This window comes from Berghia stephanieae, chromosome 3 (assembly GCF_034508935.2).
Source record: "Berghia stephanieae isolate SIO BIC M18660-M18661 chromosome 3, UCSD_Bste_1.3, whole genome shotgun sequence".
In the NCBI taxonomy this organism is placed as follows: Eukaryota; Metazoa; Mollusca; class Gastropoda; order Nudibranchia; family Aeolidiidae; genus Berghia; species Berghia stephanieae.
Window position 1 is genome coordinate 3,538,646 of NC_088362.1, and position 24,510 is coordinate 3,563,155.

The 24,510-nt window shown below is 35.1% G+C and overlaps 1 protein-coding gene across 1 annotated transcript in view; it reads left to right on the plus strand.

Moving 5' to 3' along the window:
• The first annotated feature begins 299 nt into the window (after positions 1-299).
• LOC144967043 (DNA polymerase epsilon catalytic subunit A-like) overlaps positions 300-24,510 on the plus strand; it is a 66,408-nt gene continuing 42,197 nt past the window's right edge. The window contains exons 1-24 of the mRNA XM_078903798.1: positions 300-516; positions 2,699-2,828; positions 3,092-3,172; positions 4,493-4,630; positions 5,664-5,818; positions 6,258-6,332; positions 6,603-6,735; positions 7,571-7,678; positions 8,607-8,717; positions 9,344-9,429; positions 10,450-10,569; positions 11,047-11,107; positions 12,043-12,114; positions 12,383-12,496; positions 14,320-14,532; positions 15,331-15,438; positions 15,907-16,035; positions 17,583-17,685; positions 19,254-19,400; positions 20,695-20,829; positions 21,939-22,098; positions 22,493-22,585; positions 23,421-23,565; positions 24,272-24,472. Of these exons, the coding sequence (XP_078759924.1) occupies positions 452-516; positions 2,699-2,828; positions 3,092-3,172; positions 4,493-4,630; positions 5,664-5,818; positions 6,258-6,332; positions 6,603-6,735; positions 7,571-7,678; positions 8,607-8,717; positions 9,344-9,429; positions 10,450-10,569; positions 11,047-11,107; positions 12,043-12,114; positions 12,383-12,496; positions 14,320-14,532; positions 15,331-15,438; positions 15,907-16,035; positions 17,583-17,685; positions 19,254-19,400; positions 20,695-20,829; positions 21,939-22,098; positions 22,493-22,585; positions 23,421-23,565; positions 24,272-24,472 (2,883 nt within the window). The 5' untranslated portion in view covers positions 300-451. The remainder of the gene's footprint in view (positions 517-2,698; positions 2,829-3,091; positions 3,173-4,492; positions 4,631-5,663; positions 5,819-6,257; positions 6,333-6,602; positions 6,736-7,570; positions 7,679-8,606; positions 8,718-9,343; positions 9,430-10,449; positions 10,570-11,046; positions 11,108-12,042; positions 12,115-12,382; positions 12,497-14,319; positions 14,533-15,330; positions 15,439-15,906; positions 16,036-17,582; positions 17,686-19,253; positions 19,401-20,694; positions 20,830-21,938; positions 22,099-22,492; positions 22,586-23,420; positions 23,566-24,271; positions 24,473-24,510) is intronic.

Consider the following 24,510-nt stretch of genomic DNA (forward strand, 5'->3'; position numbering starts at 1 on the left):
AAAATACCATTAAGCTATGTTGTTCACGTTGGTCTGTACACGCTGCAATGAGTCCATAAGGAATTGGGTTATCAGACCTGCAAATAAGTGCACATCGGATAAATCCACTTTTTGGGGCTTCAGATAAATTTCTCGACGTGGTTTTATATCAAGATCGATTAATAGTACTTCGAATATGTTTTGTACTAGTGCTGTAATAACTGATTTTGGCAATTTTTACCCTTATTCCCCGAGCTATATTTTAAGCGTCCCTGACAACTGCAACAAATCCAACTTTTTAATTCATTATCTTTCCCGCCATATCCTGAATTTCTAAACAAAAACAAATGGGCACTTCGGCCTATATAGTCAGAATGGTACCAATATAGAGACTAAATTATCAAAATAACGCTGTTATAATTTGATTCTATATTGTTCTTGACATTGAATTTCCTTTGAAGAGAACTTCAAGATGGTCCTTCAAAATACAGGCAAATATAAAGCCGAAAAAGATACGGAGAATGCTGAAGGTTCGGGGTAAGGGAAGACTGAAGACGTATGTGACGTAACGATTACTTTTCTCGTCACCGACATTGATAAATTTGTTTTCAACGGTGATATTTCTCTTATTTTCTTATCTTATTCTCAAAAACTTACGACACTGACTAATCTAACGGACTGGTCGTTTCTGTCCACTCTCTGACTATTCCAGTTCGATGCTTACCACCAAGTCGCACACTACAACACGACTACAAAACGGGCATGAGGTGGAGGGGGGCGTGGCCCCTCTTCCCGAATAGGGACTTGAACTTGATGGCAGAGAGAGGCATTATTGTTTGGTTTTTATTGGGGGTGGGGGGGGGGGGGGTTGTCAGGGCACCACAGCTTAGAGAATTTAATGTGAAAAACACGAATTTCAATTTTTGATAGTTTCCACATCATTTTTAGCGATATACTTAGACAAAACTGAGAAAGATGTTCTCTAGTCTAGTTATACTTTTACTGATGATACATGCACAATCTCTATATATACAAGAGTCCATTGGGGGGCGGGGGGGGGGGGGTTATTAGTTTAGGAGAAGGGGGAATTGTGGGACAGATAATTTCTTCTAAAAAAGATTGAATATCTCTCAACAAGTCAGGTGGATCAATGGTTTAGCTGTTTAACTCGTACTGGAAGGTCTTGGGTTCAAATCCCAATGAGGACGTCTTTTTTTTTCAATATATTTTCTTTTACAGTCCACTCCGGATAATTGCACTTTCGGTTAATCGTAACATTTCCCAAGAATCAGAATTAATTCTATATTAAAGTCACTGGTTAATTGCAACAAACTTCTGTTAATTGCAACAAATTTTTGACCTCAAAAGTGACAAATTCAAGAAATCAATCAAACACAATCTCATGATTAAATTTCATATTGGAAGAACAATCATGACAGGCTGAAGAATCGAGAGTGGCAGAGTTTAATGCTACAGTAGTGTGTCACCATTCTATTACTGTTAGAGACAAAAGAGGATGGGGCTTTGCAGTATGGATTTGTGTGGTCATCTGCTATCAGTAGATAGGAGGCGAGGGGGTAGAGCATAGTTTAGACAACAGGTAGAAAATGACAGTTGTAAGGACAGATTGAGCGACATCCTTTGTTTTGGGATTGACAACTGTACATTGTGACCAATGGGTTAACTGAGAGCTTATTGTCTCTTATCACAACTAATCTCTTTCGACTCTTTCAAATGTTGAAAACAAAAGATTGGAAGTTAATCCAATCTGAATTAGATGTTAGTTGCATCAAAGGGCTGCCATTTGATTTTAAAGAATATCAAAGTGCTCGGTCTATGATGGACTAAGAACAATGTTTACAACAATTGTATTGAGTTTGCCACATATGGTATGAAACTGATTAGTGGTCGAATCAAAATTACTATAAAAACTTATAAGTGGTGAAAACAGTGTCCAATTGTTTTATTTGAAATGGACCAAAGACACAGCAGCTTGGAAAAATAAACATGAAGATTAGAAACTATGGCTTACCCTATCAAGAGGATCGATATCGCGGTACAGGAAAAAAACTTCAAATCATCAATGAGTTCAATTCATCTCCTAAACCAACTCAGACAGAACTTACCATAAAATATGGCATCTCCAAAACTGTTGCAAGAGTGGACAAGAAACTCAACTTTGGTTAATTGCAACATTGGTTAATCGCAATATATTTGCTGATCCGAAGGTGTTGCGATTATGCGGAGTGGACTGTATTTTAATGTCTGTTGTTGTGATTATTATTTATTATGATAAAATTAGGGCTCTGTAAAGTGTTATATCATGGTAGGCTCTACCCTCTCTTTCTATTCTGGTGTAGATGAAGACTACGATAGCTTCTAAAAAATTCCAATCGTCGTCTGTGCAAAGAGTCTATTGGTGACAAGTTCATTACTATGACTCGCATGGACTTTTACAGGGTTCAGTCAATTAAAGAATGGATAGATGAAAATGGATATGAGTTATATGTTGACTTTAATTTATTGCTTTTGATCCAGTGTCAGTAATGCTAAGTTGGTTTTCATCAATGTTACAACTCGGGCTCAAGATTTGAAATAATAATCTATTTATATCCCTATACGTTAAATGACAATACTGTATTCTTAGCTCCTGTGTGCTTGTTCTTATCTAGAGACAACTCCTCTAGGAAGTCTCATTTATAATGTCATCATCTTTTAGGTCTAGAGAAGACTCGACAGAAAAACGACTCCAGCGTGCCATCGTGAATGACGAAGTTGACCTTAGGTATGGATATGAAAGGCACAAAGAGCCTGTGGAAAAAACAGGATGGCTCATCAACATGCATCCGGTAAATCAAACACATTAAAAATAAATGTACAGTACTTTCCCTTTGTTTAATTAGATATGATTAATAGTCTGACATTTTAGCATGCTATGTTAAATACTCAAAATAAATAAATTCATGTTACATTGATTGCAAAGGTGGTCATCACCCTTTAATTACACTTTTCTTTCTTTGTAATTTCATCTTATCAACAACGTGAATAAATTCACAAAGATCAATACATTTCGTTTTAATTATTATTTTCTTTTTTACAATTTGTTATTCAGACAGATATTTTGGATGTTGATAAACGACTTGTAAGTGCAGTTGATTACTACTTCTTGCAAGATGATGGAAGCAGATTCAAGGTATCAGTGAATATTTTTCACTTAAAGTTAGCTCTAATTTCAATATTCGTGGACAATCAATATATATCACATACCCCTTTTATCAGATCAAAGATAAAATATTGATTTGGACATATAGATGCAAGGGCAGGTTCAATCTTATTTAGGTTCTTGCTATAAAATCAAAATCTAAAGATCAAATATTGCAATTTGAAAATATCACCAGTCATTTTTCATCCGTTGTGTCCGCCCGTCATGAGTATAAATATTGTATCCAGGCAAGCTATTGCACTGAACGTTTTTTTCGCACCTAGGCTTTAATAGAGAACAGAGATTATTAAGTTTCATCATCGTTTTGTCTTTTAGAATTTTTTGTTAACAATGAAAATGTGGCTTATTTCTGTTGTAACAAGGCTAATTATTGTGAAAGAAATTGACACATGCTTCTAAATATTCCTTCAAAATGAAAACGTGGCATGTGGCTATTAAATAGCAATTTTTTCAAAGAGCTCAGTGTCTCAGATTATAATTTAATCCCTAGCTTATCACAATCAGATTTTTACTCTTAAAACTTAAAATTATGTTTTGCAAAATCTTATAAGTACAGTTTGGATTGTAGAAAATAGCCGACTTATGCACCAAGCAGTTGGTATTTGCTTTGTTATTTCAATCAAACAGATGTCCTACCACAACTTGGCTTCATTCGATTGCTTTCAACATTATTGAAATTTTAGGCACAAGGGTTACTCATTTTACACTTGAGTGAATTCAGAAAGTTACAAATGACTCAACTTTTGTTCTTGTATCATCCACAACAGGATCTGAACATTTGACCTACAAGTTGCCAGCCAAGTGTCATAGTTCTAGATCACAAAGCTTTTTTTTTTTCGAATTCTGATCTATTGAATCTCTCTATTATTAATTACAGATTTTTTTTTTTTTTTAACCAGTGAAATTTAATTTTTATATAATTAATTATTATGGACTATGTCTATTTTGAGCCATTTTCAGATATTGAAACAGAAAAGAAGGGCATAAATAAAGGCATTTATAGATCCTATCTTTCATCAAATGTTTACATGGGTTTCTCTTGTTTTTCTTTTTCTTTTCCACTTACCATTGCCATTAGATATTTTGAGTTTGGAACCGTTATATGCTTTTTATTCAATTCATTTTTTGTTTGTTGCCATAATTAGAAACCCGTTGAAGACCTGCGAGTATTACCTTGCCTTGGCATAGGATAGAAGCATAATATTTGAGGAGAAAAGAAAATTATGGCAAAAAAGTCGACTAATTGAGATTAATTATATGATATGATTTTTTCCTTCCATCTATTTTAAGGCAACACTGCCGTATCGTCCATACTTTTTTGTGGCTGCCAAGGATACATGTGAGAGGGAGGTGGCTTCTTATCTCAGTCGTAAATTTTCTGGAAAGATTGCTGCCATTGAAACTGTCTTGAAGGAGGATTTAGATTTGGTAAGATATTATTTCATGGCCTTATATTTTTCCTCAATCAATGCCTCAATAGTCTCATAAACATTCACATCTACGATAATTTAGAATTCTCTTTGAAATGATAGTACGCATTATATTTATATGGATAAAGATACTAATTTGGATGGGTAGTGAGAACTGAAATCTGGTTAATTAATCAAAGGCAGTAATAAAATAAATCTCATTTCACATATTGGTTGATGTGAAATTATTTTGCTATAGAATCAAATGCTATCACTTGCAATGGGGATATGTTTTTCATAACAATCTGAAATGCACAGCTTTTAATTTGTCAATTAGAAGAATTATTATTATTTGATTATAATTATACATTGTACATTTATAAGTACATAACATGCACTCTGCTACGTGTCAATACTCTTCCATCCCCTCTTCACTACGCCGTCAAACAATGTAGAGCTAGGCTTTTTTATCATATATAGCACAAGTTGTATTACTATCACTTTCACAATATCCCGCATTGTCTACTATTAGCCATGTTGAGTAAGTTATGTGTTTGAAGTGTCTTAGCTTCCCTGTCTTTCTCTTTATATTGTAAATACAATTCTGCCAAAATTGAAATTGATAAGTATTATTGATGTGCTAGCATAATTTGTTAATGATGAAATATTTTAATAACTTAAATAAACAACCTCGTAATTACTACATGGCACTGGACCAAATAGACCTCTGGATCACGAACAGTCGTCATTATATGTAAAAAAAAAGTATCCCAACTGTGGTTTGTATTTTATATGGTTTCAGTATTGATCTATGCTAACTTCCATAAGGACATTTCATCATTTCTGCAAAAATGCAATTTTCGTTTAAGTTTGAATTCCATGTTGTGGTAGCTTTTTCATGTAAATTGTGTAGTCACTAATCTATCTTGTTTATCTGTGAGACGTAATTCTGAACCCCCAAAATATGGATATCTATCTTTCTTTTTTCTAACTTGTCCCAGAAATGAGATGTAATGTATTGTTTTTTTTTTGGGGTTTTTTTTTTCTTTCAGCACAACCATCTTGTTGGATTGAAAAGGTCCTATATCAAATTATCCTTTCATTGCACAGACGATCTTATAAAAGTACGCAAAGAAATATTTCCTGCTATAAGGAAGAATAAGGAAAGAGAAAAGAATACAGACACATATACAACGATGTTGACCAGGTATTGTCTTGATTTTAGACCATTCATTCAATGCGAAATTATTTTTTTTTAAACCAACAAATTTGCAGTTTTAAGTTTATCTCAAATGTAGGTTATAGGAATTACCTAGGCTGGCATTAAAGGAGAACATTTCAAAACCTGTTAACTTTAATTTTATGCTTTAAGTTAAAACCTGATTTGTACCTCTGATTGAAATTGCGGAAACAGTTGCCATAATACACCTGCAATTATTGAATAAAATGTAAACGATAACCTTGTAGAACTGTCAAGAGGTTTTAAAAATTACATTTAATTTGAAAAGTTTTGAAATTCTGTATTTGCTATTCTAGGAGTAAGCAGTTGGCTAAAGGAGCTAGAAAATACACATTGTAGTGCAATAAAGATGAAAGTTTTTTTATTGAGTATTTGATAAAGAGTTTGATTTATTTTCTTTCATTAGTCATTATGCAGGTGAAGAGGCTACTGCTGTTTCCAAGAAAATATCAGATCAAATGGAAAACATTGTTGATATTAGGTAAGCATTTTATTTCAATATCGACTGACTGTACGACACAAACATTTGTCATTTAGAGTAACCTATTGTTTTTATTTCTTTGTTTTGGATCATTTTAAGTTTTAGTGTTGTCAACGGAAAGGTGAATATAGTTGGATGCAAGGACAGAGAACCAAGACCAATCTTATTTGTGAGAGAATCTGAATTTTTTCCTGATCTGTTTTTTTTTTTCTTCCTTTAAAAAAAAATGCAGATTTGATCTAATATTTTGCTTCAATTTAATATTTTCAGAGAGTATGATGTGCCATATCATGTGAGGGTTTCCATTGATTTAAAGATATTTGTTGGCCATTGGTATTCTGTTGTTGGCAAGGGAAACCAAGAGGTGGATATAAGACCCAGGGAGGATCTTGTTGCTTGGCCAGTAAGTTAGAGCACTTCTAGATTTATTTTATTTTATGCGTGAGAGGGAGAGAGAATATGGTGAGAACTGGTCAAACCGAGAACTGGTAAACCAAAATAAATGATAAATCATTGAATAGCGATGCCACTGCCCGTGGTCGTTAACAAGTCCTTGATAATTTTAAAGCTTCAAATGCCCATGCTACTGCTGGACTTTGATTGTTTAAAGTTAACACTACTGATTAATTTTTTGTCTTCTACAAAAATACTGATTTGTATGTTTTAAGGTGAACCATAGCACTTATTGATGCTGTAATCATTAGTGTGACACCATCCAGTGCAAGGTGTAATCTTTCACTTTTTGATACATGAGCGGCAATCAAATATAAAGTATTTTTGAAACAAATTTTAGTCACTATGCTGAAATTTGAATATGTCTAAAACCAAAGTAGATAACCCAAATCTCTTCTGCATTTATATTAACTCACTCAATCCTAGAGATCTTTGCTACTTTTCAAAATAGGGAAATATCTATTAAAAATGTGCATAGATAGTTTTATTCAACTATCTTTAACATGTACAAATTGAGAACATTATCTTTGATACTACGCCTATAATTTGTCTCAGAAAAATGTAATAAATAGGCATGGGGTAAAAGTAACCCAAGTATACTACGGATATAGTCTGTGTTAGGGTTGAGTGAGTTAACAGAATTTTAGATCAGCTATTTACCCCTTTGGACAGGATGCTTGTCTATAGGAACATGCATTCCACCACAGACTTACTAAATGAAAACTTGCCATTTGGATTTTCCATCTAATTTAGAATAATTCAAGGAAAATATTTCATGTCTGTAGGATCCTGTGGTTCTTGCCTTTGATATTGAAACAACTAAACTGCCTTTGAAATTTCCTGATGCCCAAACAGACCAGGTCATCATGATTTCATACATGATAGATGCACAGGTAGGAAACTATATTTGGTGTATAGATAGTTCGAAGATGACGTCACTCAGGTCTTTGTTATTGTTTTTTGCCATCCGCATTTATGAGTAATGCTCACTGAACTGTATTTACCCGACTATAAACGTTCATGGATACACACAGTTTTGTGTGTTGGTCCGTTATACTTCCGGATGGCAATGTTATGAGCTTCTTAGCCAAGCGCATACTATCTATATCATTCTTGTTTGCGTTAAAATGTTACTATACGGGAGTAAAAAAAAAACAAAAAACAGTTTCCCTCACACATACACACTCACATATGCACATAAATCAGGGATGTGTCATATGCATAAATCAATCCACACGTTCATGAAATAAATTTTTTTTCCTGCATTATTCTTGCAACATTATTTACATATTATTGATCTTGGAGAGATAGTCACCAGAAGGTGTGCAATGTATGAAGGGATGAAATTTGAAAATATAGACCCTTCCTAGTAACAATGCCAAATAATTGGACGGGCAGGACTGCCAAATGTCATGCATTTTGAGGCTATGTCCCACCACCCTGCACATAACAAAAATGTCCCGCATTTTCCTGGTTAAATTAAAAAAAAACATATTTCTTTTATCCTACTGTCTGAATCTTTTAAATTTGTTCCCTCATTTTGACTTTTGAACTTGGCAGTCCTGGATGAGGGAGTAATGAAATGATAATTTCACATGCTGTTTAATCCTGGATTCTATTGAAGTCAATATAGATTTTATAAGGTTTCTTATATAAATAATTATTAATAATCAGGACGTTTCTGATCCATCTTTATACGTTATAACACATTTCCTCTACTGCAATGACTTCATCACTATTTCCTGCACATTGAATGAGTGGGCTTCTTCAAGCTTTATCAAAATATTACTGATGATAGCATCTCTTATGTTATATTTATAGGGCTACCTTATTTGCAATCGAGAGATTGTGTCTGAAGATGTGGAAGACTTTGAATACACTCCAAGACCAGAATTTGAAGGACCATTTATTGTATACAATGAGCCAAATGAGGCAAGCTTTTTTTTCCTTTCTTTCTATGGTTTCACATCATTATCAACATCATTGTTAGTATCATGACCATCATCATCATCATCATCATCGTCATCATCATCTGTATTTGCTGCCATTGTCATCACAATCATAATTGAAGTAGTTTTGTTTTTTTATTTTCCTTTTACTCATATTTGAGATGACTTTCAAAACCTGCAAGTCACACCCAGGAAGAAAATGAATCATCACTGTCAAGCAATCTATTAGTCTCCTTAGAATCACCGCGGGAACATTTGTAGTTTCAAATCTTTGCTATTGCTCTATGAGACATACAGAACAAGCACTTTCCTTTTTCTCTGAATGATGAAAGAGCGACTTAGTAGGTTTTGAAAGTCGACTCCTCAACTCATAGTCTGCTTGGCCAAGTCCCTTAAACTTTTAAAACAAAATATCACCTTGGACATTTTATGAAAATAAATAAAAGTAAATCGAACCGTCCATCCTCAAATGTTTTGTGGTTAAAAGTGTTTTATCCATTTCATTTTTACAACTAAACATGTGAAAAAAGTTATAAAAGCATTAAAACATCATACCACGATGTGGTGTATTAATATTTGAAGTAATTATTTTCTTTTGGTGCTTTTCAGAAAAGTGTTCTTCAGAGGTTTTTTGAACACATCCAAGAAGTTCGGCCTCATGTGTTTGTTACTTACAATGGTGACTTCTTTGATTGGTAAGAAATTACAAAATTTCTATCGACTCTATTGTGACACTGTTTATTTATATATTTATATAAGTGCCTGCTCCACTCACTTTTCTGAATTAAAAATTCACCCATACCCGGAGCATACTCAATGTCTCAATCGTTTCTATGTTATATGTTTGTGTTGAGAATATTGGCTATTAAGCTTAACTGCTGGTCAAAATTATTCGCGATGGTGGTGTACAACGAATCGGCGGTCTCAAGAAGTGGGTGAGAGAGGGATCTAGTAATGACTTGAGTTTGAAACGAATATTTTTGTGTTCGTTGATAGCTCACACGGTAGAGCCACGCTCTCACCTGCCAGGCGGAGTTGTCGTACCAATAAGGTCGCAGGTTCAAACCCCACCACCGCCGCGAAAAATTTTCATTCTCTATTGTCTTCTGGCACTTTTCTATTCACTTCATATCTTGTGACACTGTTTATTTAGCATCATATGAAAATATGATTTTTTCAAAGTTCTGTTTCCTTATTTCTTAAAACAAGTGAAATGATTTCAAGTCATGCACGCACTATTTTTTCCATTCATGCTATCTTGAATTGATTGATAACTGTTGAATGGTATTGAATTATTTCTTTACCAGCTATAGGAAAATCACATTTTATGATACAAAGAACAATTCTTATTCAGATTTCTTGTACATCACAAAACTTGGAGAAAAATCTTTAATATTGTTATAAAAATTAAATGTTTTAAAGAGCTTGATGTGCTGGACACAATTATGCATATCTGTTACTTGGGTATGACATTTCTGATCAGCTATAATTTGACATGAATCATTTTAAGTGGAATTGTTTCAAATGGTTTGATGCTCTTTAATCATACCTAATCCTTACTTACTTACTTACCTACTTATCCGAACCAGCGACCACCTGAGCTCTAGCCCTTCGGTCTTGTGCCGTGACGTAGAAGTTAGACGTCTTTTGTAGTTGTTCCAGGTGACTATAAAGTGTGTTACTGTCATACCTAATCCAAGTGATGTTTTTTTCAGGCCTTTTATTGAAACAAGGGCAGCAGTTCATGACATGGACATGTTTCGTGAAATTGGATTTCAACGAGACTCTCAAGGGGAATACAAGTCTCGACCAGCCTCCCACTTGGATTGTTTCAGGTTTGCAATATTTATGCGATCAGTTTAAAAAAAAATTAGATTTCATTGTTCAAGAAGTTCATCTCATTCATTATAAGTAGTTTAACACAGTTTATGTGATGGTTAGGTTCTGCTTGACATTGAGCCCTGGTCAGTTAGTTTAGGTCACAATCTTTCATCCAACACAAATGTTTGAAATGCCTGAAATGCCTCCGCCACTCAAACTGCAGAAGGGAAAAAATACGAGAAGCAAAACTAAAACCCTCTTTAATAAATGAATTAAGTTTTTCATGAAATAAGTGCAGCTAAGATAAATTTTGTTTTTATAGTACTTTTATCAGCATCAACAATTTTCAGAAAGTCTTTACTTAAGAAAGATTTCTCAACAGGTGACCTTGTCATTCAAGATTATTTAATTTAATGAACAATTCATTTTTTATTTACTGAAGGCAGTTCATCCTGTAAATTGAAAATATCTTTCAATTTTTCTTTTTCAAGGTGGGTCAAACGTGACAGTTACCTGCCCATGGGAAGTCAAAACTTAAAGGCTGTGGCTAAGGTAAAAACAATATGCTCCTCGTATATTCCAATTTATTACTAAATTGCTTCTTTGAAAATGCTCCAATTTTCCAGATTAAAATGTTTACATTCATGGAAAAGATCTTTGAACTGCAAACGGATGGCATGCACATTCAGGTGTATTTGGTCTGCAGTGGCTCCTCACTTTTGATTTTGCAAAATGAATTGATGAATAATACGCACATGAATATGTCATCCTGATACCGAAGTTGGTAGAGCACACACTCCACACGCAAAGGCACAGTAACTCATTTTGCTCTATACTTCATGATACTTAGGTTTCTTTTGATTTACCTAAACAAGACGTGCGACTAGGATTCAGCATTCCATCTGCTTGCAGTCAATTGGTCTTACCTTGCAGTCTTATCCTCAGATGGCAAAGGGAGATAGATAGCTTCTCTTGGTACCTTCTATGTTGGCTTTATATTATTTCATAAAATCATTAATACTTAAATTTTAATGCATAGTACATTATTTTGATTATTGTGACGCCTATGCTAGTTTGACATGGGTGGATCGAGATTGATCTTGAGTGAAGTCGAGATTTTTTTCTGACTCCCTTTGTCCACCCAGCAGTGATTTCTACCCATCCCTTTACGGGAGTAGAAAGAAAGAAAGAAAGTCTACTTCACCTGGGATCAATCTCAGTGCAGCCCTTTTGTATGCATAATGAGTGCTTGACCAACCGAGCTATCAGAATCTCCTGCCTTATCAAATACAACCATGTAAAGTGATTTACTTGAGGACTTAGCACTGGGGCATAATCTGCTGTCATTGTAAGTCTCATGATTGATTCTCTGCCATTGTTATTAAAATTATGAATATAACCTTCCTTTAATTCAAATTCATTATTGAATTTTTATTCAATAAATTCTTACAAAGACATATGCAATTTTTTCCCTCTTCTTTGAAAAGGCCAAGCTGCGTTACGATCCAGTGGAACTTGACCCAGAGGAAATGTGTCGACTGGCAAGTGAAGAACCTCAGGTGATAATTTTCTGATGGCACTTTGATTCTGATTTAAAAATTAAAAGAATAATATATTAGATTTTTAAAAATTATGGATTGGAAATAAACATATTTGAGATTCCCGTTAATTATTAGAATTATAACTTGTTTCTTAGTTTATATAATTAATTTTATTCAAGATGTACAGCATTTCAAGTTTGCATTTAGAAAAGATGGTCATAATCAATAAACATGGAGTCTACATCAGATGTCAGGGTTTCAATTATTTCTCTTGTATTTTTTTCAGGTTCTTGCGAGCTACTCTGTGTCTGATGCTGTGGCCACCTATTATTTATACATGAAATATGTCCATCCATTCATTTTTGCTTTGTCCACTATTATCCCCTTAGAGCCTGATGAGGTAAAGATTTGTTTTCAATAAAATTTGTGTAACGTTTTTCTGGTAAAACAATTTTACTTGAATAAAAATTTGTCACAGATAATTTTTTTAACAGCAGCTATTTTTTAAATAATAAAATCTGTTGCTTCTTTTTTTTCTTCTCTTTTTTTTTCTTAATTTATCTATGCTTCTGATTGAATTATTTACAAGTGAAGAACATATCTGGTTATTGCTAGTGCCGCGCTGAAGACCGGTCCGGACCGCGGTCCGACGGTCTTTTAGCTGTGAACCGAAGACCGGTCCCAGAGGGGAAGATCGGCGGCGGTCCTCACTTCTTATCACCTTTCAACTAGTGCGGGGCGGTCCTTGCAAGGACCACGGTCCTACGGTCTCGCGCCATAGCCTACTACTTCCCCAGCGATTCGTTGCTTCGGTTGCCTATCTTCCACCAATCACCACCCATCCCACTTAATTAATCGCACCCACCCCCCTTTGCCATACACTAAACGACACAGACGACCATACAGGCAGACGACCACCAACCTCCACTTCCCAAACCGCCCTTTCGTGTGTGAGATGGGGGGAACAGGAGGCGCACGCCTTGGACGATTCCATTATACGGGGTAAATTTCAAAATTTACTACACCATAATGATCGCAATGACAATGATCTATGGTGAAGGCATGACCCCTCTTCTCTAATGGGTTATTGTTTGAAATGTATGTGATTACAAAAGATGTGTGTTTGTGTGTGTGTGTGTGTGTGTGTGCGTGTGTGTGTCGAACCTAGCAAGTAGCAAATCCGATTTTTTGTTTTCTTTTGTCCATCTCTTGTCACCACTCCTTTCTATCGCAGTGTTGTCATTTAAAATAATACAATAATATTAAAATTTCGTTTGGTGTTTTTACTAATCAAATAATATGAGTTTCATTAGTTTCTTCCTTCCAAAAAACCCAGTTATAACGTCTGAATTTTAAAAAAGTCCAATAGAATATTTGGGGATCCCGATAGCTCAGTTGATAGAGCACTCTCTTTATACGCAAAGGGCCAGAGATCGATCCCGGGTGCAGTCGATTTTTTTCTGAATCCCTGTCTACTCAGCAATGAATGGGTAGCTGAGTTTGTTAGATCTGGCGAAAAGTCACCATCGACCCCTCTTATCACCTCATCCACCCCCTCTTATTATAACTTCACGTCTCTCTCTTACTCTTCAATGCTCGCTGCCCTCTAATGTGTGTGTGTGGGGGGGGGGGGGGGGGGGGGGGGGGGGGTAGGAGTTGCGTGTGTGTATCAACGCCACGAACAACTCGATCAACGCCTTGGGCGATGCCATTATCTCCGTTAATGGGGATAAATTTCAAATTTTATTAAATTATCGAACTAACAAGGAAGTACGGTGAGCAAATAAAGAAGGCATCACCCCTCTTCTCTAATTAGGTTACAATTTGAAATGAGTGTGACTACTCCGTGTGTTTTACTCCTGTAGGCCACGGTTTTCATCGTGTAGCGGTCTTTAACGGTTCAAGAATGAACGATCCCACGCTCTCAAAGGTCAAACCGGTTCGAATTTCCAACAGTCTCTCAGGAATGTTCAATGTCGAAAAGGACCGGTCCTAGAGGACCGGTCCTTGCGGTCTTCATTTCCCAAGGACCGTAGGACCGTGGTCCTTAAGCTTGCCAAGGACCGCCCCGCACTAGTTATTGCATTCTTAAAGTCCCTATTTATATTTAGAGTTATGCTTATTAGATCATCAAACATTGATTTATTATATTTAGGAATTGACATTTTTAATAATTTTAACTGACATTCTAATGTAATTGTTTTGATTTGGTTCCATTTCTAGGTTTTGCGAAAGGGCTCTGGTACACTTTGTGAAACTCTGTTAATGGTACAAGCATACCATGCTAACATCATTTACCCCAACAAGCAAGAGTCTGTGCTGAATAAGATGACAGATGATGGGCATGTTTTGGACTCTGAAACATATGTGGGTGGTCATGTAGAAGCTTTGGAGTCTGGGGTCTTTCGTGCAGACATACCATGTCGGTTTAGAATGGTAAATTTGACTTGTTTTATTTAGAATTACATACTTTATACGCTGTTACAGATGGAGACATCTTTTATTCCAATTTATAACCTTTTTTTTGGGCATAATTCTGATTTTCCATTATTATTTTTTTCCAATTCCGATTTTTTAATTATCATTTGTTTTTTTTTTTTAAATAATAAAACAAAAATATATATATAGTTTTAACTTCACTTTACTTTGTAATAATGGATATATATTGCAATTTCCATTCAACATCGTTGTAAAAATTAATTAGGCTTATGAGATTAATTTAGCTTTTTCTTTGGTTTATTTTTGTTTTGTTTTGGTTTTCTTTCTTTCTTTAAAATCCCTTTTCTCCCAATAATTCCGATTTTTGAAGGTTTTTAGTTATTCTGATTTTTATGTAAAGGTTATCTGCTATCTTTTTTTCATCTGCTATTTCCAAGACACTATCACGACAAAATTTCATTCATGAATCAGACATGCTTTATTACTATGGTTACTTCTATTGATTAAGTAGTTTTGAGCTGAAATAATGTTCTTCTAACTCTACCAAATTATTAAAGATAGTCATATCTGTTTATCTCTTGAAACGTGACTCAAAGATTCGTAATAAGAACATTCAACTAAATAAAAACTTGAAAGCTATGACTGACATTGATCATTTGGTTTACAATCTTCTAAAATACAAATCAAGAGGAAAAAGCGTAGATTTTTGGTATGTAAGTGCATCAGACTGACAGTGGTAATTCACTGAAGCTGAGATTCAGATATAATGCTCTATTTTGACAACTCCCATTTCAGGTTCCTGCTGCATTCCAAAGCCTTTCTGATGGTGTCGAGAGAGCAGTGAGACATGCAATAGAGGGAGAGGAAAAAATACCTATGGATACTGTCACCAATTTTGATGAGGTTTGCCATCTTTTGTGTATTAAAACCAATATTGATTTATAAACTGGGGTTGATAAAATGCACAATATTGTTCATAATTATAGGTATCTGTTCTGTCAATAGTAAAGAAGTATCCATGTTGATGCAGGGAAACAAATGTATTGATATATTTTTTTTATGATGAGGATTTTATATTCTTATCAATTATCATTTCCAATTTTTACTTATAAAGCATACTGTTGCATTATTTAGCGTATGTACACTCATGAATTTCTTAGAGCCTTTTTTATTTTTAACCAGGAAACTTAAAATTTAATGAGTATTATTTTTTGTCAGTTCATTTAATTTTTACGTCAGTGATATATTTGATCACTATTGTATTATCGTTTTGTTTTTTTTTTTGCCTATCATAATTCCACTGTATATTTGATTTCCATTTTTAAAAAAATTATTTGATATATTTTAAAAATTAATATTTGTTGACTTCAGGTATGTGCAGACATCAAAGACAAGCTTTTGAAACTACGAGACACTCCCAATCGCTTGGAAAAGCCTATCATTTACCACTTGGATGTCGGTGCTATGTATCCCAATATTATTCTCACCAACAGACTACAGGTAAGGACTTTTATTTAAGATACCATACCTTCCTCTCAGTGTTTTACATACCTGCCTATTATTACGGACCGTCCGTAATTGTTACGGAAGTGTAAGGACAATTACGGACTTACGGAAATAGACGAAATATTACTGATACAAATGGTCGCAACGTTAAATTAAATAATAATAATTTTTTTTCATTATTTACCGCATGCTACAATAAAAAATCTCAATGCCTCGTTGGCTGGCGACGAGTGACGTCATCAACTGACACAGAACTTTACCCTCATCGGTAGACACAGTGCAATGTCGAAAGTAGGTCATCAATAAGCATATTATTATCGCGGGGGTCATTGGTAATAGTTGGTCTATATAATATGGTAAGTTTATTTTACATATATAAAAGGATGTATCTATCATTATTTTTGTTTGCTTTAGTATTACTGAAATTTGACCATTAATTACTGATGAATTTTGTATTTCTTAATGAATTTGAAATTTTCAAGTAGGCAGGTATGGTTTTATGCCAATTAGAAATATGTACATTATCTGCAGCTAGAGCTCAGGTGGTCGCTGGTTCGGATAAGTAAGTAAGTAAGTACATTATCTGCTCTTATAATGTCAAAACAAAATCAAATCACTCCAAGTATTTTATACATGTCCCCATCCTATATGAAGGAATAATTTAACTTTGGTAGGTAGACAACTGTATGGAAGATATCCTTTGAACATCAGATTATTTAAGACCGTACTCTCAGCGGGCAAGATGACCAAGTGCAGACTTGCCAAAATCCTTTGAATTCCAATTCGACCTCAGCTACGAATTAACACAATTCATTGTTACATCTATTATGAATTTTCAAGCGACAGTGGTTAATATTTTAATTAATTATAGTAGTAGTAAAAAAAAATTTAAAAAATTGAGCTTTATATAGCGCAATATCCACTAAATGTGCTCTAAGCGCTTTATAAGGGGTCCCTGGTCAACAGCAACATTTAACATGTAGGACAGGACATGACGCCTGTCAGACGATATTACAATTTTCCGGACAAAGACAATGCTGTTAAAGGCCAGGTACTCATTTTACACCTGAGTACGGAGAGAGAATGTGAGTAAAGAGCCTTTTCCAAGTATTCAACTATGCGCTGAGCGCGAGGCTCAAACACAGGACTGAAAGCAAGTGTCATACCACTAGACCACATAGCCGCACAGTAGTACAACTTGGTGGAATCATTAAGTAAGTTTAGGGAGTCTTAGGTTTGAGCTGTACTTCACTATTCTTTTCTTTGAGCAAGAAACTTAGCCCTTATTGCTCACTTTAAGATTCTGCACTGCTGTTGATGTGAGGGTCTTCTCTGTCTTTTCATAAGAAATATTTGAAAATAAAAATTTGCCGGAGGATGGATGAAGGGAATTTTATTTATTTATTTATTTATTTATTTATTTATTTATTTATTTATTTATTTATTTATTTATTTATTTATTTATTTATTCATTCATTCATTCATTCATTCATTTATTTATTTATTCATTTATTTATTTATTTATTTATTTTTGTTCCCAGCCACCAGCCATCATTCAAGAAGAAGCTTGTGCTGCTTGTGATTTTAACAGACCTGATGCTGCATGTCAGAGGAAGATGCCTTGGATGTGGAGAGGGGAATATAGTGAGCATTTGTTTCTATTACGCTGTAGAATGTGCGGCTATGTGGTCTAGTGGTATGACACTCGCTTTCGGATCGGAAGGTCCTGGGTTCGAGCCTCGCTCGGCGCATAGTTGAGTCCTTGGAGAACGCTCTTTACTCACATTCTCTCACCGTACTCAGTACTCAGGTGTAAAATGAGTACCTGGCCGTTAACAGCGTTGTCTCTGTCCCAAAAATTTGTAATATCGCTTGACAGGCGTCATGTCTCGTCCTACATGTTGGCCAGGGACCCCTTGTAAAGCGCTTTGAACACGTTTAGTGGATATTGCGCTATATAAAAGCTCAATTTAGAATACTCAGACAGAAAAAAAAATTGTTGTTGTCTCTCATAAAATTTTGACTTTCTTCTTTTCTCCAAAACCAATGTCCGTCCTTTTCATGTATCACACTAACTACAATACAAAAGTTTAAGACCATTTTACAATGATATGGTTAAAAATCATCTAATTCATGGTCCTATCTCTTTGTCAGATGAATGAAAAGGGAAGTAATCTCCAATTGGTTCTTCCCCTGAAGCATCAACATGTCCTAAAGTTCTTTAATCCATAACATTAATTGATCAATTAATGTTGAAACAACGTGTTTCATTGTATTCCAAAGGGGTAAAAAACCAACAAAAACAAACAAACAAAAAAGCCCAACAGTCGAGCATATTTGGATGCAATTTTCAGCTTCTTAAGAGCTAACAACTTTGAGCTGTTGTTCTGGTTGTTCCTCTTCATTTTCATTTTCACAAGGAGGAGGCATAGAACCTACAGCTTTCACCCATTCCTAAATCTCCTGATCTCGAAGTGAAACAGACGTTCATGCTTTTTTTTTGTCAATTTGGACATATTTTTCTGAAGTGCAATCTATGTTGTTGGGAGGAGAAATATTGTCAGGCACTCAAAAAAATTGCCAGAGTTTGGCCGTCCCTGTTATTCATTACCTCAGTCCTTAGCAAATAAATAAAAGGACATTAGTTGACATAAACATGAGTTCATTAAAATTATCAGTTTGTTATCCCTTTGTGGGCTACATGCTTTAATATTTTATTGAAATAAAAAGAGAGAGAAAAAACGAGACACAGATGTATTTATTTTTATCAATTTGAATCGAGGGTGAATGATATGAGTGTTCTCAACTGTTATGATTTAAAAAGTTGTATTTCACGAGTGATGTCGAATTTCTGTTTTTATCTGTATATAAATTTAAAAAAAAATAGAACTTTTGTATAGCGCAATATCCACTAAATGTGCTCAAAGCACTTTACAAGGGGTCCCTGGTCAACAACATTTAGCATGTAGGAAAGGACATGACGCTTGTTAGGCGATATTACAATTTTTCGGACAAAGGCAACGCTGTTAACCGCCAGGCACTCATTTTACACACCTAAGTACCGTGAGAGATTGTGAGTAAAGAGCCTTCTCCAAGGACTCAACTATGCACCGAGCGAGGCTCGAACCCAGGACCTTCCGATCCGAAAGCGAGTGTCAAACCACAAGACCACATAGCCCCACAAAAGTATTTTTTCACTACTTTTTTTTCAGTGCCTGCCACAAGAAATGAGTTCTACCGCATCCAGCAGCAATTGGAGAACGAGAAATTTCCTGCCCTGTATCCTGACGGACCTCATCGTGCTTTCCATGAATTGAACAAGGAAGAGCAGGCTGCCAATGAAAAGAAACGACTTAGCGGTTTGTTCATTTTATTTCTTTTCTGTTCTCTATGGCTCTAATCCATGATATTTGAAGGAATTTTAGGTAAAAAGGGTACAAGAAACAAAACATTATTGATGCAAGAGACAATAGGCTAACAAAAAGTCAGCCTCAGACATGATACACAGCAGTGGTCAAATTTGATCATCTGCACATCACTCCTGGGTGATATGTGTATTTTGAAGAAAATTCTTATAACCTCCAAGTAACGTGTCAAACTAATATTTTTTTTTTTCAATTAAAAAAATATTAAGCTTTATATAGCGCAATATCCACTAAATGTGCTCAAAGTGCTTTACAGGGGGTCCCTGGTCAACAGCAACATTTAACGTGTAGGACGGGACATGCCGCCTGTTAGGTGATATTACAATTTTTTGGACAGACACCCCTGTTAACGGCCAGGTACTCATTTTACACCTGAGTACGGTGAGAGAATGTGATTTAAAAGCCATTTCCAAGGACTCAACTATGCGCCGAGCGCGAGGCTCGAACCCAGGACCTTCCGATCCGTAAGCGAGTGTCATACCACTAGACCACATCGCCGCACAATGCTGCCAGTGTGTACCCAAAGTTTGCATATTACAAAAGCTTTTCATTTTCTTGAATGTAACCTTTATTTCATTGATTCCAGAAATGGTTAAACTATTAAATTCTGAGCATGATCGTGCTGTAGGAATGATTTTCGCTAGATTATCATTTTCCGCAGATGCAAGGCATTATAATGTTTTCCGAAGAACTTTGCAATGTTTAAATCAACGTTTTCATGAAACTGGATCAGCAAAAGGTTGCCAAAGAAATGGCCGACCAAGGGCAGCAACTCCTCGGATAGATCGTGCCATTATCAATGATCATTTTTGAACACATTTATGAGTAGCATACAAATTTCAATTTGCTGGTGTCATATCAGATGGTTCTAAGACATTTACAGGATCGTGGAATTATTCCATATTAACCTGTTCATGGAAACATTCTCACATCAGTGCACTTGCAAAATCGCATTGCATGGGCCTAGGAACATAGCTGATTTGTGCGGCGTTAATTTGTATTTTATTCAAAGGCAGACATGCATGTCCTAGTCTGTACCAAATTTCAACGAAAAAGAATGGAAAATAAAAGAGATAGTTCACTTTTATTTTGGATGTGACAGTAGTTTAGAATACTGTTTTATAATATTATAGGCTTGTTTTGAAAAGATTTAATGGGTGCTTTTCCTTTTATGAACCCCCCCCCCCCCCCCCCCAAAAAAAAAAAAAACAACAAAAAAACAAAACAGAGTATTGTCGGAAAGCCTACAAGAAAATTCACACCACCAGGATGGAGGAGAGGACAGCTATGATATGTCAGAGGGAAAATTCATTCTATGTTGACACAGTAAGAGCCTTCAGGGACAGACGTTATGAATTCAAAGGTGAGACAGATTTTACTGGAGGGTAAAACACCACTAGTCCTTATAACCTAACCTTAGTAAATTAGATTTATAGATTAACAGTTTATGCTTTATAGGATTAATAATACATTAAAGTCCCTTATGTATTTTGTGATCTGGAACCAAACTTTATTTATCAACAAGTTTCATCAAATTCAAGATGATTATGGAGCTCTACAGCTTGAGCAAAAAATTCAATGAGATTTCTATTGTAGTGGACACGTCTGCATATGACATCCACGTTTGTCACCATCAACTATTGCTTCCATTTATTTATAAAATATTTTGATGCTGGTGAAAGAGTAGCATGTCATGGCTCTTTGGATAAAGTATAAGAAACCGGGTGGGATTCCTGACCTCCCATAGTGGGCAGGGAGGTACATACTGTGTCTTCTATCCCCCTGTCTGTTTTCCAACATGCTTTCTGTCTTTGTCTTGGAATGAGATTACTTGGTTTTGTCCTGGCCCTGGCTGGGAGGGAAACAGTCAAATATATAGTTAGTTTTGGGATATTTTTTTCCTTGTAAATCATCTGTTATGCACTGTATTATGTTTTGTTTATGTATTATATGATTTGTAAACATTTGAGTGTATTCCTCTTAGTGGGGACCTGTGCTTGTGTCTGATTGGATGAGAATTTAGGTGATCTCAAACTAAGTACTTTGGTAGTGTGCTCTTGGAATCTACATCTGTGTCCTATTTGAACCAATTCCCCTTTGTCTTCCTTTTTCTTGGGTGCTTTAATTGTAATTCTAGAACTTTTTACTTTTCCATTTTCTTCCTTTTTACTGGCGCTGATATGACCTTATTGTGTTACTAGCGCCGTAAAACCCTTAAAAACAAAAAAAACCAAAGTATAAGAAATATATTTCAATTTTTACAGACTACAATTAGTGCAAAAGGATTGCTTGATTAATAAACTTTAGTACTCTGCTTGTGTTCATCAAGTTAGATGAAATTTGTTTATTATTTTATAAGAGTTTGGAATTATTATTTATTGTAATGACAAATGTCCATTTAGTTTGTTTTTGCCAATATTTGATTTCACCTGACAGAATTTACTTTTTCTTTTTTTTTTTACACTATCTTAGGTTTGACAAAAGTCTGGAAAAATAAACTATCTGAAGCAGAGAAGAAAAAGGATGCCGCTGAAATCAAACGTGCCAATGGATTAGTCGTCTTGTACGATTCGCTGCAGTTGGCCCACAAATGTATTCTCAACTCTTTCTACGGATATGTCATGCGAAAGGGGTAAGTCCAGTTTGGGATTTTCAGCCTTGTTCTGTGTCTTTAAAGAGGCTAAGTAGAAAATTCAACAGTGATCTTGTTGGTATCCCTGCAAAATAGAGGATGGTGGGGGTGAATCACTTTTTTGACTGCTGTCACTAATATTTTAAATGCAATCATGGGCAATCAGATGAAACGCACATTTAAAAAGTTGACAGTAAGGCGCTCAACGCTGTAATCAGCTTTGAGATCTTTGAAAGTAAAATGAAATCTACTTCTTAAAGGTTTGGAATTCCATGAAGAATTTGAGATTGGCAAAATTATGGCAAAATGTACTTTGCTTTTAATCCCTTTCTCTTTTTACATTTTGTTTTTTAAAAAAATTATATTCACCATATATTTATTATAATGTCTTTAGAGCACGTTGGTACAGCATGGAAATGGCTGGGATTGTGTGTTTTACAGGGGCCAACATCATCATGAGAGCCAGAGAGATTGTGGAACAAATAGGGTATGCTCTTTTAGAAATAATAATAATAATACACATTTATATAGCGCTCATTCTTGTGTAAAACACAAGCTCTGGGCACTTTACAATATAAATATCAATTTTAAGTGAAAAAAATAAAATAATAATAATAATTCATAGCCAAATCAAGGATTCATAGAGTCAATAAAAACAAATACAGTAAAAATGTGTCTTGAGATTCTTTTTAAAGGTAGGTAAAGACTTGCACTCCCTCAGACCACGTGGTAGTTCATTCCAAATCTTGGGGCCGAAACAAGCAAACGATCTATCACCAAATTTTGTTCTTGATGTTTTTTCCGAAATTTTCGTTTGGTCATTACATGATCTTAAAGTGTAATTTTCAAATTTACACATGACCACGTGATCTGTGAGATATGCCTGTGCTATGCCAGTCAAACACTTATAAACAAGACACGCTGCTTTGTAATATGTGCGCTTTTCAATGGGCAACCAGTGCAGAGAGGCCAACAAAGGGGTTGCATGATCAAATTTTTTTTTGCCAAAAACTAATCTTGCTGCACTGTTTTGCAGTAGTTGTAATTGTTTAATAGAAGCCTGAGGCAAGTTGACAAGCAGGGAGTTACAATAATCTAGTTTCGAAAAAATGAGGGAAACAACCAATGTTTTACATGTTCCAATTGCAATTATGATATTGATGACAAAAGTAATTGAATTATATTGAATTATTGAATTATGACAAATGACAGGAAATATGCTGTTGTTTAATTTATATATATAAAAAATACTTTCGAATAGTGTGTCCATCGCATGATTTCTTGACTTGAGTTTTTTGTAATAACATTTTTTATTTTTCCAGTCGACCCTTGGAGCTTGACACAGATGGTATTTGGTGTGTACTTCCTGCTAGTTTTCCAGAAAACTACACAGTTAAAACAACTAACCCAAAGAAGGCCAAAGTAACCATCTCCTACCCTGGTGCCATGTTGAATGTGATGGTCAAGGTTTGTTCAATTTTTGATAATTAATTTTTGAAAATGAACAATTGTAATGATTCATATGAAATCGATTTTTATCATTCCAAAACGATAGGTTGCCCTCAATGAATTAGGATTTCCATTTGGTGTTTTCAAGTAGCTTACAATGTATGTTACATAATTCTTTGTTTAATGAGGAAAACTGAGGATAGATCTGGATGGTGGACCCTTACAACCTCCTTGTCAGGAGAATGTGCGGCTATGTGGTCTTGTGGTATGACACTTGCTTTCGGATCAGACGGTCCAGGGTTCGAGCATCGCTTGACGCATAGTTGAGTCCTTGGAGAAGGCTCTTTACTTACTTTCTCTCACCGTACTCGGGTGTAAAATGAGTACCTGGCTGTTAACTTGTCTCTGAAAAAAATGTAAAATCGCCTAACAGGCGTCATGTCCCGTTCTACATGTTAAATGTTGCTGTTGGCCAGGGACCCCTTGTAAAGCGCTTTGAGCATGTTTAGTGGATATTGCGCTATATAAGAGCACTTTTTTGTTTGTTTTTGTTTTTAAAAAAAATGAACTGGTGACATAATTTCATCATTGTTTCTGACATCAATTAGCCTCAATTTATTTTGATTCTTTTGTTGTTAGTGGACTTTGCTGTCTAGACTAAGTACTGTTTGTATTACTTTGTTGAGATGACATTTTCATGCATTTCCCCTATATTTCTGACCAGGAACACTTCACCAATGACCAATACTTTGAGTTGAAGGATTCAGCCACCTTAACATATGAAAGGAGAAGTGAAAATTCAATTTTCTTTGAAGTAGATGGACCTTATCTTGCCATGATTCTGCCAGCATCAAAAGAGGAAGGAAAAAAATTGAAAAAGCGATATGCTGTTTTCAATTTTGATGGCTCCTTAGCTGAGTTGAAGGTAAATGAAAGCTTACAATATTTTTATTACGAGGATTA